Source organism: Ictalurus punctatus, chromosome 8, assembly GCF_001660625.3.
Source record: "Ictalurus punctatus breed USDA103 chromosome 8, Coco_2.0, whole genome shotgun sequence".
Taxonomy (NCBI): domain Eukaryota; kingdom Metazoa; phylum Chordata; class Actinopteri; order Siluriformes; family Ictaluridae; genus Ictalurus; species Ictalurus punctatus.
The window spans coordinates 15,130,434-15,144,214 of NC_030423.2; the positions used below are offsets into that span (position 1 = coordinate 15,130,434).

Sequence of the window (13,781 nt, forward strand, 5' to 3'; positions counted from 1 at the left end):
CAAAGTTGTGAAAGTCCTTTGGGACTTTGTGCCAGGCACAAGAGAGTGGAAAGGGGATGGCAGGTAATCCATCTCTGTCCCTTCTCACCCCAGTCATCAGCAGATTAGCAAACCCAGTCGGAGGTCTCTGTGTCACTGGCTGTCGTCTGGACATAACTCCTATTCCAGGCAGCTCTTGTTCATAGTAAAGAGGAAAGTCTGCAGGGGGTAAAGTAACTCCTCTGGCACCAACAGCCAAGCCATTCCACTAATGGCTGCCTCGGGCATCGTTCATGGTCAGTGACTTGCATTCCACAAATGCTGAATTCAAGTAAATTATTGTTACTTAACAACTTATTCATGAATATATGGAGAAAGTGACTGTGTGTTTCTCCATATATTCATAGAAAGTGACAAACATAACATATATAATAATAATAATAATAATAATAATAATAATAATAACAATAACAACACATTTTACTTTTAAAAAGCGCCTGTTCACGACCCCCAAGGTCACTTCACAAATACAACATGCAAATACAATTCACAAAACACTAAAACACAATATTATATATACACACATTACACAATGTTATACATAAAACACTAAAACACAGATATTAATTAAGTATTATGTAACCATGTCAGAGAGAATATGCAAGCCTGAAAAGATGAGGTTTTAAAGAACTTTTGAATCTTGAAATGGATTCACAATTGCGGATGTGATGGGGAAGTGAATTTCAGAGCTTAGAGGCAATGTGACTAAAGGCTATATATATATAAAATGCATGTTGCCATAAGAGCAGCCAGGGGTGTGTTTTGGGAATAGAGTGGAAATTTACACCTATAGGGCTCCTGTCAGTGTGAATTAGTGGGTGTTTGCCAGGAGATGAGGACTCCATTTATGCATGTAACAAGCTATTGGAGAACAGGATGGCTTAGTCATTCAATTCACCCTCATATTTCCTCTCACAGCCATTTCCTGTCTATCTAACTATGTGTGCAGGACACACTGTAAGGACCTTCAGTTATAAAGATCAGGCAATTGTTTTTACTCCACTGAACAAAACCTTTGTGTCTGGAATCCATTTCCTTGAGTTTTGGTGAATAAAAGCAGGAAACTGTCATCGCTGTTACCGGTTAATGTCTGAGAGATGAGCTATTCTGCAGAGACACACTACAGAACATTCTCCAAAATGTATTCTGCAGGTCTCAACAATACGGCCTTTATTTGGCCTTTGTGCCAACCTTGAGCTACTGGCAAGACACAAACACTCTACTGTGCTTCTTCCATCTTAATGAGTCTTTAGCAAGAGACGTCCCAGAGAGTCTTTCTCCACTCTATGGTCCATCTCTAAATCAATAGTTCTTTGGTGGTACCTCCAAAACAAAGCCACGTTCTCCACATGAAAGAACAACTCTGTGTCCTAGTTCCAAGTAGGTGGGATTTAAACTATAACACTACTTGGCAAGAGTTTCAACAGCATGTGACTGGCCTCTCGTATCCCACCATGCTGGCAGATTTAAAGGGCATTTATATCATTGTGACTTCCATTTCCCATTAAAGTGTTTAACATTATTCATTCTTTGTTAAGTCAAATGAGAGAGGATGTTACTGTTATACTTTTAATAGCTGTTACTATAGTGCAAGAGGTACAAAAGTCTCAAACATTCTTTTTTATTTTTTCAAATCCACTGAAAACCAAAAATAAATATTCACAAAACTGTCAAGGAAGTATATCAGGGTGTAAATGTTTTTTTTTTTTTTCCTTCTGCAAAATAACCTCAGAAGAAGTATGTCCAGAGAAATCAATAAGCAATCACAGCCAGGTTGGATTCCTCTGAAACCTGCACCAATGTTTGTCTTTCTCATAAGGGTGTATGCCTGAGGAGACTCATCCCTTAAACCTACACCATCCCCAAGATAAGGTCTGCATGACCAAGATTTTAGAAATGCCTTAAAGCAAAAGCACCACACACTCGCCAGATTTTTATTATTAAAAGCGAGATTCAGACTCTGGCAATACAAACACAGAGTCTGATCAGGCTGAATGTAATGCAGTTTGTGTGATCATATGCAAAAGCCAAATATTCAAATGTATGCAGTGAAAATGCTAATGTGACCCAATGAGGCTGCTCCATCTTTTTCAAACACATAGTGAGGCTGGAAATAGGGTCACGCATAGCCTCTCTGCATCAGGGAGCTACTGGAAAGGCACAAGGAGTGCTTAGAGAATACATAGGAAGACTAATGGAACAGATGAATAAAGAAATGACTGCATAATTCAAGATTTAGATAAGGGGAAAAAAAACTAGCAAAGGAGAGACCAAGCTCAGGATACATACACTAATGATAATTATAAAAAAAAAAAAAAAAACAATCATTTGCCTACAAAAACTGAAACCAGAGCCTGACTAGAAGGTGTAACATTAAGTATTTAAAAAGCCAGCCCTTACATGCATAGTAAGAGAACTATTACTCTGCCATAGATGACTAATAGCCATATTGTTATAATTGTGTTACGCAATCTCCCTGTTTTGCACTTTATTTCCTTGTAGCATTGTATTTTGTCTACTTACACAATATGCTACATCAATGCTACATATTTGGAATGCTTCTTGAATGGAAACACCTATTCTGATCCTCACCTCCACACAATTTACAAGTCCCTACTGGTACATGGCATGTTACAGCTTTTCTTGATCCATGATGCAACTTCAGACAAAATCAGAATACAGTGTCATCATGAATGTGCACTTTGCAGAAGGCCATAGAAGAACAGAGTGGGAGAAGAAAATTCACAGATTTGTGCCATAGAAAACACAAGTTCTGGACATGATAGGCACTGAAATCACATATAAGCTATAATGATATATACATTTATATATATTATCTCTTTAATATGTTGTCCATGCCAGCTAATTCTGGCAAGTGCCAAAGCACCATTCATTTCTTAGGTACCTACGTGGCAAAGTGCACAGACTGGCATTTGAATTTAAATTTTGAAAAGTTAGGTATGACACTGCAAAACTACCAATCCAAACAACTGGTTCAAATGATTCCTCAGACCTATGACGTACATAGCCTACATAGCTAATGCAGTCTGCCATAGAAGAGGGTAGAAGCATAGTATGTAACATGTCAAATTTAAATATATTTTAAACCAATGAGATGTGTATAAATCCTAGAGTGTGCTGTAGGCTCTATGTTTGGCTACAAGCATCTCTCATCAGAATTAAAACTATTACTGGAGAGTGCACTGGAACTACAAGTAACACAAGCAACTTATCACTTGTTAGTGTGAACTTAGGGTAAGACACTATCCCCCTAACTGAGCTTGTAATGGGCTTGAGTAAAGCCAATCCATCCCGGCTAAGAAAATGACAAACTGCAGAGCTGTGATCATTCTAGTGCTAGCCAAGCCTCCCGAGCGAAAGTTCAGTGCTGAATTAGGTCAAAGGCATGGAAGGAGAAGGGGGGGGTGTTCACCTGCACCTGATACGTTGGAGACTTATTGTCCTGCCAGGTTGCTTCAATAAAGATAATGATATTGTACAGGTTTTTTTTGTAGGTGTTGGCAAAAGGCCCAGCAAGTCAGGAGTTCACTCTTCACTACTCGTGAGAGACAGCCCCACTGAAAGACTTCCGCAGTTTAGTAATTTTCCGCAAAAAGAACATGATGTTACGAATCATCACTGCTCTGTTTCTTTGGGAGGAGCCAGTCCTCTCGTCTCAGCCATCCCTTGCCCTCCTTGGACTGAATGGAAAGTTTCACAAAGGCACGAGTAGCAGCCTGCACCCTTATGAATGCTGCCAGTTTCCGTAAACCAAGGAACAGCGTTTACTAAATCCCAGTAGCCCACAGCAACATGTTTATCTGCCAACGCATGTACTCGACATTCCTGTGGGTGTGACCCCTCTTGCTCATAATCTGCTACGAGAGCGTTTCCTAATATGTCAGTGGACAGAACTTTGAGAAATGCACAAATGAATGCTCTAAAGAAACATCAGTTATGTTTGGGGATTCACATAATCTTAGTGATTTATCCGAGATGATTGATCGGATTCATAGATGCTTTTTGGTGATTGAACTCTGACTACAACTTTGGCAAATATTTATGTGCCATCATGAACCCATCAAGTGCAAAAATTATATGGTGCACCCAGGTTCAGCCTGAGGTCAGCTGTGTGGCGGGCCCTTAGCAGCTACGCCAACTAGTGTTTTAATGAAGTGCTTCACGGCTTTCTGTTGTCCCACATGAGGCTTTACCAGTCTGAGCTTGCCCTCCCTTGATGTCATTGCCATGGCGGGGCTTGGTGCACTGCTCTTCTACCAAACGAAAACATGTGGAAATTTCCTTCCAGTTGAACTGATTCACTATTGTGGCTTATGCAAGCTAAAACAAAGGCTATTCTCATGGCAGGAATCAACAAAAAGAGTGCAAGATTGGTGGTTAACACACAAAACATAGTTTTAGGATTCTGTTGCCACAAGTACTTTGTGAAAACCAGTTTTAAAAAAAAAAGAGCGTTTATCTTTCATCTGAAACCTACATGGTGGCTTCACATTTCCATTGCTTCCTTATTTAGTTATGTACAAATCTTTTATACTGGCAGAAAATATGTACTGATGCTTTACTCTTATCATACAGTGTGACTCAGACTTTAATCTCTGATCATTGGAGAGCTCCAGATGCAAAATGAGACAGAGAGAACTTTTGAGGTTTGAGGGTAATTACTGAATGCTCTGTGCTTTACACATACTTACACTGACTCCATACTGTTGTATGTTTTACCCTCTTACACGAAAATGACCTGTGGACAGACTGCAGGCTGCTAGAAAACGCATTGTTTATGCGTTATTTAAATAAGCAGGTGGGGAAATGATACTGTTAACGGATGACACTCCTGCAACCTTTTTTAGATTGCAAATTTGCTGGCTCAAGCCAGTCTGGCCTCGTAAATGATGACCAATCCAAACAATGACCTCAACTGCCTGGCCAAGCTCAGGTGGGTTTCAACTTCAGTGCACCTGCTTTCATCAGCGTTATCCGTTTAGAAATACTGATTCTGAGTACAGTATCATTAATAATTAACAGTAATGAAGAAATAACATTATCATAACATTAACAGCTTACCAAACCCAGCTTTGATTAGTGTGTAGCGTTTGAAATTACAATTAAAAACTTAAAACTGCTATAAATCAGCACTACATAGCACATTATAAACAGTGTAAAAGCCCTAGTCTGCTCCTGACCATTTGCTGAAATGGGAAATCTCTGTGGAGGCAAAATCCAACACAAGATCAAATCAAGCAGCCAGCAAAAGAAGAGAAGCTCTCTCGTAGGCAAAATTCACAGGCCACACCCCTCACATGCAGATCTTTCATTAAGGACAATGGGCCTCATTTATCAAGCTGGATATGAACAAATATATTTGTTCACAGAAATGCTTTTACACGAGCATTTACACAAGAAATTTGGGGTTCATTAAAATGTAACAGCCAAGTTTGAGTAAATTCACATATAAGGGGACTCACTAATGTACATCTTCAATATTACTGCAATATCATTTATACACCTGAATGTAATCAAAACTTTGTGAATCTCATACTAAATGATTTAAAAGAAAGTATCCCAAAACAAATCCATTAATTAAGACAAATAAGACTATCTGCACTGAAGGACATTTTAGCTCATGCCACACTTACAAGGCACTCTCTTACCATTTAGTATTCATTTGATTGTTTTCAGCTTTTCCTTTTATGGAGTTTTGTGGGTGTCACTAAATGTAAATCAGCTGTGCGGTGAACAAGCTTGGTGATTTACAGGTGATTTATTAACACGCATGCAAGTATGAAGAACATCAGCGTGAGCAACTTTTGTAAATCTGATAGCGATTTTTAGTTTAGCTCGGCCTACGGATACATTTACACACAACTTTATTTAAAAGAGTGATAAATGAGGCCCAATGTTCATTAATAATAACGTGAGGATCACAGGCTCAAGAATGCAAACTGGGAGGCAGAACAAAATTCAGATCATCTTTAAGAATGAGGCAAAGAGAAAGTTTCTCACTTCATTGGAGACATGTGAATGAAGACTCAAAACAAAGGTTCACCTTTGATGCCAGATGTCAGCTGACAATGGATTTCTCAGTATCAATTATTGATGGTTAATCCTCTTCCAGTCCACAGTAAGAATTAAACATAGATCAATAGCAGTGCTTACACACACACGCACGCACACACACATCGCTCCCTGAACCACCTGAGGCTCTGTCCTAACTCAAGATACAATATATAACAAATCACAGAGGCTTGGATGAGGGAAGCAGACACTCTACATAACTATTTTGAATGTTATCACACAACAATGAGAGTGGCAAGATATGCATGAGAGCATTGTGCATAATAATTGGGGTGAAGATGGCAAAGCAAAGATCAGCAGATAATGTGTAACATAACCTAAATACATTTCAATTTAAGTGACGCACTCACAAATTCAAAATTACACTCATTCTCTTGCATTACAAATTAATGTCCATAGATACTGAATTTCTTGCAATGTACAATCAAAGTGGAATTAAATGCAACGAGCCAGCTTCCTGGTATAATATCAACCTCGATATCTTAAACAGGCATGTTTTTCATCCTGATGTTTTTCCAAGCTAAACAATGTGGTAAATGTGTGGCCACAGAGACCATTGTGTAAAAAGGATGTCACATCTGCTTGTTTATGGTGGAAAATGGACATAAAAATTCTCAGTGGCAGTGCACAAAAGCTCAGGTCCCTCCCACTGTGCTAAGACATTCAGAACAAGTTATAAGAAATACATTTTCTTGACTCTCGTCAAGCCAGGTGACTCAGCCCATATCACGAAAGCAGTACACATAGCACTGCAGTGCTGCACATCACGACAGCACTGTTGGTCTAGAAAACCTGTCAGCCTGAGAGCTGCTGCAGCATATTTTACACCTATAGCTAAACAAATCCCAAAAGATTTTAAGCGCAATTTTCAATTTAATATGATCATAGTATGACAGTGTCAGTTTGGCTTGATCTTATCTCAGGTATTCTTCCGTCTTGGCTTCTGTAGTGTCTGCTACACAATGACCTTCAGCTATATGATCCCCTGTAATTGCCCATCCTTCATAAATCATACAGTGCATGAACATCTATGATGGAACAAAAAGTCATTAAACGTGTGATGAGTTCCGTTGCTAGGATTGTAAAAGTCGTCTGGTGTATGCTCAGGTTAAATCAAAAGTCAGACACTCATGCAACCATTTCTTCAGCTTTCACACTGTCTCCATACTGACCTACATGTACACACTACATAGGCTATGTACAGATCGAAGCCGGGTAGACCCCACTGTCACTTAGGCTTTGTTCAACATTACAGCAAGACACAAGCATGCGTGAAAAGAGACGAGTTAAATGGCAACCTGGCTGAGATTTGGATTAGCAGTTTCTCAACTATTCCATCAGTGAGCATATCAGGGAGTGTAAAACTCCATGGAAATGAGTTTGCTGTCCTGGCACTCTCTGTTATAGATAGTTTGAACAGGGAACTAAGGGTCTGGGGTTGCCAAATTGGAAATAATGCCACTGCAATACAATCAGTTTACCTACACTCTCACTACAGCTGCTACTTAAGACTCTGATATCCGTATTGTATCAAAAAAGAACAGTTAAAAAATGCATATTTACTGCACATGTTAGATCATTTCCAGATCCAACAGCTATAATGTCCTGTTTCTCTGGAAACTTTGTGTACTAGGTATAACTCTTTCATCAACAAGGCGTTTCCATCTGCAGAACTGCCGCTGAGTATATTGATTTTTGTTTTCCACACCACTCTAGAGAATGGGTCTTCAATCTTATTCACAAAGGGCTGGTGTCGCTGCAGGCTTTTATTCCAGCCCAGTTGGATGTATGCTTGATAGTTGATTGGTAGTTGGAGACCAAGGTGAACTGCTTACACAAGTGGAATAAGGTATGGCTTCTGCTTGGCTGGAATGAAAACCTTCAGCCACACCGGCCCTTTGTGCATAAGGTTGCAGACTAGGGATGTGACAGAGAGGAAATTTTCCCATCGTTTAATAGGCATGTGGCATTTCACTTTTGCTTTCAAATTAGCAGCAATTGCTTGAATGGTGGGTTCATTATTATTCTTAATGAAAAACACAACATCTACAAAACAGTACAGTGTCAGACTCACTTATATTAAACATAGAACTTTTGAAACCAAATCTTCCGCCATCGTCTTGTCAGTCAGCTCACCTCACTCTCATTATGTGATAAATGAAATCTGACTCCTGCTGATCTGCGCTGCAACTCTGACTCATTCAGCTCATGCTGAATTGAGCAGACGTGTTCGGTCGGTTTTTAATTGTAGTGTCCGTCCTCTAACTGAACTAAATGATTTTTATTACTATAAAAAGGCAAAATGGCTGTGTGGGAAGTGCCACGGTGAGAAAGTGATGTAATCGGTGTACGGCCCCAACATCGTGTAACACCGGTAACACCGGTAACACCGGCTATCTCAGCAAGCCTAATGCAGACCTATTCTCTAGCGAGATCAGCAGTTTCTGAATTATTCAAACCAGCCTATCTGGCACCAACATCCATGCCGTGGTCAGATATAGTCAGATTTTTCCATATACTGATGTTTGATGCAAACATGAACTGAAGCTCTTGACCTGTATCTACACGTTTTAATGCATTGTGCCACCATCACATGATTGGTTGACTTAATGACTGCATGAATGAGCAGACATACAGGTGTTCCTAATAAAGTGAACGGTGCGTGTATACACACATATGTAGTCATAATCTCAACGCTGTGTTAGAAAGGCCCAATCTGGCAACCCGGTGCACGTCGTGATCAGAGCTGCTCTACTTTTGCGCAACGCAGTGGAGGGAGCAGGAGAAGGCACGGGTTGGGTTTGCGTGTGAGTTGCTGCGACGCACGCGCGTCCGCCGTGACGTCTCTGCACTCCACTACGTCGCACGGCAGGGGCAAGCACGTGACTGCAGCAAGTTCGTGTCACGAGGACGGAGTACTATTTCACAAGCATACACACAAGCGCGCGCACACACACACCGGGCGGTTCGTCCCGGTAACCCGGCGCCAGCGTAATATAATCGCTTTTATTTTTAAAAATATATATAGGCTACATACATATATTTCCCATGTATGCATTTTACATGCATGTTTAATATGCGGTCTTGGATGTAGACAGAGTTCACAGAATTCTATCTGTAGTTGTATCCTATAGGCATGGACGTCACATCATTGCCGTATTTTACTATTAACGCCGTGATCGACCTGAAATCCAGCACCTACTGCAATATCCACTTAAACACTTGGTATTCAAGTCAACATTCCCATTTCACACTGCACTTCCTTACGATGTGCTGGATTTCTCTCTCCAACAATGTGCGAACTTTTCCCTCACTTGCGCACCGATGCGCAATGATACCTAGCCTAGATCCATCTGCATAAGGTAACCTATAGATGACATATTCATTAAACACCACATCAGGTGACGCATTCAATTGCCCGAGCACACTCCAAGTTGTTCAGCTTCAGAGCCTAGTAGAGACAGCAGGGATGTAGGAGGTATGAATGGGAGCTGCGGTATGCAGAAAAAACAAACAAAAAAAAAAAAAAAACAGCCAAACTCAGTGTGACCAGCAAAATAGTACATTTATTAGGCTACAAATAGTCTGTTTTCTCATCCAGGAGCTAGCACACCTACAAACCACATCTGCGACATGCATCCAGCCTATATCTAGCTTATGGGTTTAATGTGCCAAAAACATTTCTACAAAATTCCAGCTTCTGCCTCGTTTCTGTTCATTCTGTCCGAATGATCTGTCCATACAGCTCTGAAAGCACTGGGTATATAAAACTGATCTCTGGAGCAGGTCTAGAGTTCAAGTTCAACAGACTCTAGCACCCACGTGTGCGACTTTCCCTTTCTTCCCCGACTCATTGCAAAAACTTTTAAACATACTCTCATAATCATGCGCGCGAAACTGATCGAGCTTCTACTAGACATTTCAACAAATGAAACATTAACTGAATTATACTTTTATATATATAACTATATAAATGAGCATGTTCGGTGCTTTTTTCCCCACTCCTCCTCCTCCTGTATTTCAATCATTTCCTATAACCTCCACGTGAAGCGCAGACGTCAGCGAGGCTCGAGACGCCGGCAGCGCGGGAGCAGAGGCGCTTTCACAGCATCTTTCAGGATCACGAGCCGCTGCTGCACTGCAAAACACCTCACGCGCAAAAACACCGAGCCGGTTCAACAGCCACAGTCCTGTTCTTATGACGCGCGTGTGTTTCTTACCGGGCTCCCGGAGTTTTCTGTCAGGTAATTGAAGACGAAGGAAGAGAGCTCCTCATCTAACAGCGAAACGCAGTCCGCCATCTTCTAGAGAATGAGAGCCGAGGAGCGCGTGAGCGGTGGTATTACGACTTAGCTCGCGCTGCAGTGACGCAGATTCGCCGGCAGGGGGCACTTACTATTACACAACTGTTACAAAATCTATTTTGTAACACAGACTCTTTCGTAACAAACACCGCCAAATTAAAGGCGGGGAGGAACTTGAAGGAGTGAGTGAAGGAACTAAAATGCTCCCAGACATGTTTATTACATGATACGATTAAGCAATTAACACAACTAATATGCTCTGGGTTTGTATAATAATGCTGAGCAAGCCCAGAAGACCTCGATTTGTGGATCAAGGTGGCAAGATCTAAATCCATGGTTCTGAAAGTGGGGTCCAGGGACCTGTGATCATACACTATATGGTCAAAAGTAAGTAGACACCTAACCTATACCCATGCAGTATGTGGGTCTTCTCACACACTTATATAGGATTTCTTTATATTTTGTAGCATTACAATTTACCTTCACTGAATAAGAGGCCCAAACCTGTTCCAGCATGACAATGCTACTGTACACAAAGCGAGATCCATGAACACATGGTTTACCAAGGTTGGACTGGAAGTACCTTTGGGATGAATTGAAACGCCGACTGCACCCCAGATCTCCTCGTTTAACATCAGTGCCTAACATCACTGATGCTCTTGTGGCTGAATGAGCACAAATCCCCACAGCCACACTTTCCACACATTTAGTGGAAAGCCTTCTCAGAAGAGTGGAGGTTATTATAGCAGTAAAGGGGGAACAAATTAATATTAATGCCTATGGTTCTGGAATTTGATGTTCAATACTCAGGTGTCCACATACTTTTGGCTATACAGTGTACTTTATATCTAGGCGGTCCCTGGCTTCATTGTTTGTTTGTTTGTTTTCTTTAATAGCATAATGGTGGTAGAGATTAGTCTACTGTCAAGTAGTATCAAGGTTGCTATCGGTATTATTAAGTTATCATAGTTGTAAGACTAATTGATTGGTTATTTGAAGTGAAGGTGGCTAACCTAAAAATTTAGTAACTAAAAAGAAAAATGTAAGGAACTTCTCTTAATATGATGCATGGTGTTGCAAATTGAAATTGAACCTTGAATAAATGAACAAGATGGTGCATATGGGCCCTAGGGTGGCATAGTGCAAAAAGTTCAACTTGTTCAGTTAACAAGAAACAATGAAATTCTTGTGCTACAGTGGCACACCGCTACAGTTAACATAAAGTGTTTTTAATAAACAAAAAGAGAAAACACATGACAGCAACGTAAAGGGAGAGTTCAAATAAAGGGGAGAAAAGGTGTTACACAAATGAGATTGCAAAAACTGAGCTCTGCACTGGCCATGAATCATACTCGAGCTTCGCACATGGCAGGCGAGAATTCTACCACTGAATCAGTAATGCTTGAGTGGATAGCCTCTGAGCTCCAGGGTTCCTGGTTTAATCCTGAGCTTGTGTTAGTGTCTGTGTGGAGTTTTGCATGTTCTAGGTTTCCCCTGGGTTCTCTGGTTTCCTCCGGTAGGTGAACTGACTAACTTAAATTGCCTCTAGTGTGAGTGAGTGTGTGAATGTGTGTGTGAGGCACTGATCTAAGTGACTTAGAAAGAGGGTTCATTGTTTGTGACCAGATGGTAGGAGCTTCAGTCACAAAAAATGTTGGCTGTATTTCAATAGGAACAGTGACGAAAACTGACATCTGCTCATAGGTTTATATGAAAGACATCAATAAAAAAGGTTAGAAGTTGTAGTCAAAAGCACACATTCAGTGTCCATGCGATGTATAATAGAAAACAGAAGAGCAAGAAAGTGGGGTCCAGGACATCCTTAATTTGTTATTTTTGTTACAGTGGTGCAACCAACCATTATCAAAGTTATATTTATTATTGTTATAATTACTAGACTAGTTAACTGGTCTCTGAAATTTGAATGGTTTTAATCCTATTCTTGATAACTCTAATAGCAAGTAGGAGTATAAATAATAAATAAATAATCCCAACTTGGGTCTTTTGTGTTTTGTGATTGGAAATTTCAGGAATAAATAAAAAATATCTTTAGAGCTCTAATAAACATCTATAAAAGTAATATTTAAATAGTTGAATTAGGCTCATAATATAAATCTGTCCTGACAGGTCCATGAAATTTCCTTTCCATTTAAAGAGGCTGCAAAAAGTTTGCGTTAGGTGAATGAGACTATCATTGCAGAATGTGATCAGACTGCATCAGTTTTTTGTCCATGTCTTTAGAATATTTCAATAAATATAGATTGATATGTGAGCAAAATGGACAATTGGAAAAACTGCACAATGAACTACAAAGCAAATTCAATCAAAAAGTAGTAATCCTTAATAGGATGCACTGTCTCAGTTACTCATCATCCTATGACTCATTTATACAGGAAGGCTGGGCTATTTGTTTATTTTATTTTTTCGCTTCTGCATCAATGCAAACTCATATTTAGACTAGGCAGTGTTCCTCACAAGCACCTGCGTATCTGACACTATTTCCAAAATTTACTAGTATAAATACAGTAATTAGCTCACTGACACATGACATTGGCATTTTAGTTGTCCACAACAAGACCTGGAATTTATTAGACGAATGCCACTTGTGTTTCCTGGGAGTTGTTGACATCTGGAAATCATTGACCATTTTTCACTAATGATACTGAAGTACTTTGCCATTTTCTCACTGCCCAACATTAACCAAACATTTTGAGCTGTGATGTAAATCTTTTCATTGCAGTTAGTGTGACTCACTTGTTTACTGCCATGCTCCAGCGCTACAGACCAAAACACATAGTCCAGCTTCATTTCAGTCACAATTGCAAAAGAAATCTATTAACTGACCCAGAAACGCCCATTGAATTAACATTAATAATAGATCTAAATCGACAGGCTTGTTTGAAAATTGTGCTGTGATTCCTCAGTCAAATCAGAAAGTGCCCTCAGTCCAACAACCCACTGAACACCATTCTGTCTATCTACTGTAGCTACTGTATCTGCATTACTAAATGGTTCACGTCTTAGGGAAGAGTAAATCAAGATATTACTGATTGAAAGGTCTTTTAATCCAGCACATTTTGTTACATTTTATTTTAAATGATCTGTGTGCTGCTGAGGCAATATTTAAGCCTAGATTAAAAGATCGAAGTGGCACACATCTGATTGTTATTGAAAGAATACAAATATATAATTTCCCCAAATCATATTTGAACCACGTTTACGTACTACCAGTCAAAGATTTTCTCTATACTCTACACTTTAGCATTTTTTGTTAAAATGACCTCAACTGGAACATGAGGGAGTACTTTATTTTATTGGAACAATCTAGATTTAATCTAATCAGGA

At 39.9% G+C, this 13,781-nt stretch overlaps 1 protein-coding gene across 2 annotated transcripts in view; it reads right to left on the bottom strand.

Annotated features, from left to right (window-relative positions):
- The window catches only part of ppargc1b (peroxisome proliferator-activated receptor gamma, coactivator 1 beta), a 44,628-nt gene extending 34,078 nt beyond the window's left edge, over window positions 1-10,550 (bottom strand). Inside the window, exon 1 of one of the 2 annotated variants that reach the window (XM_017474301.3) lies at window positions 10,353-10,550. In XM_017474301.3, coding sequence (XP_017329790.1) covers window positions 10,353-10,433 — 81 coding nt within the window. In that variant the 5' untranslated portion in view covers window positions 10,434-10,550. The remainder of the gene's footprint in view (window positions 1-10,352) is intronic. The other variant, XM_017474300.2, reaches the window with a different exon arrangement.
- Window positions 10,551-13,781: the final 3,231 nt, after the last annotated feature.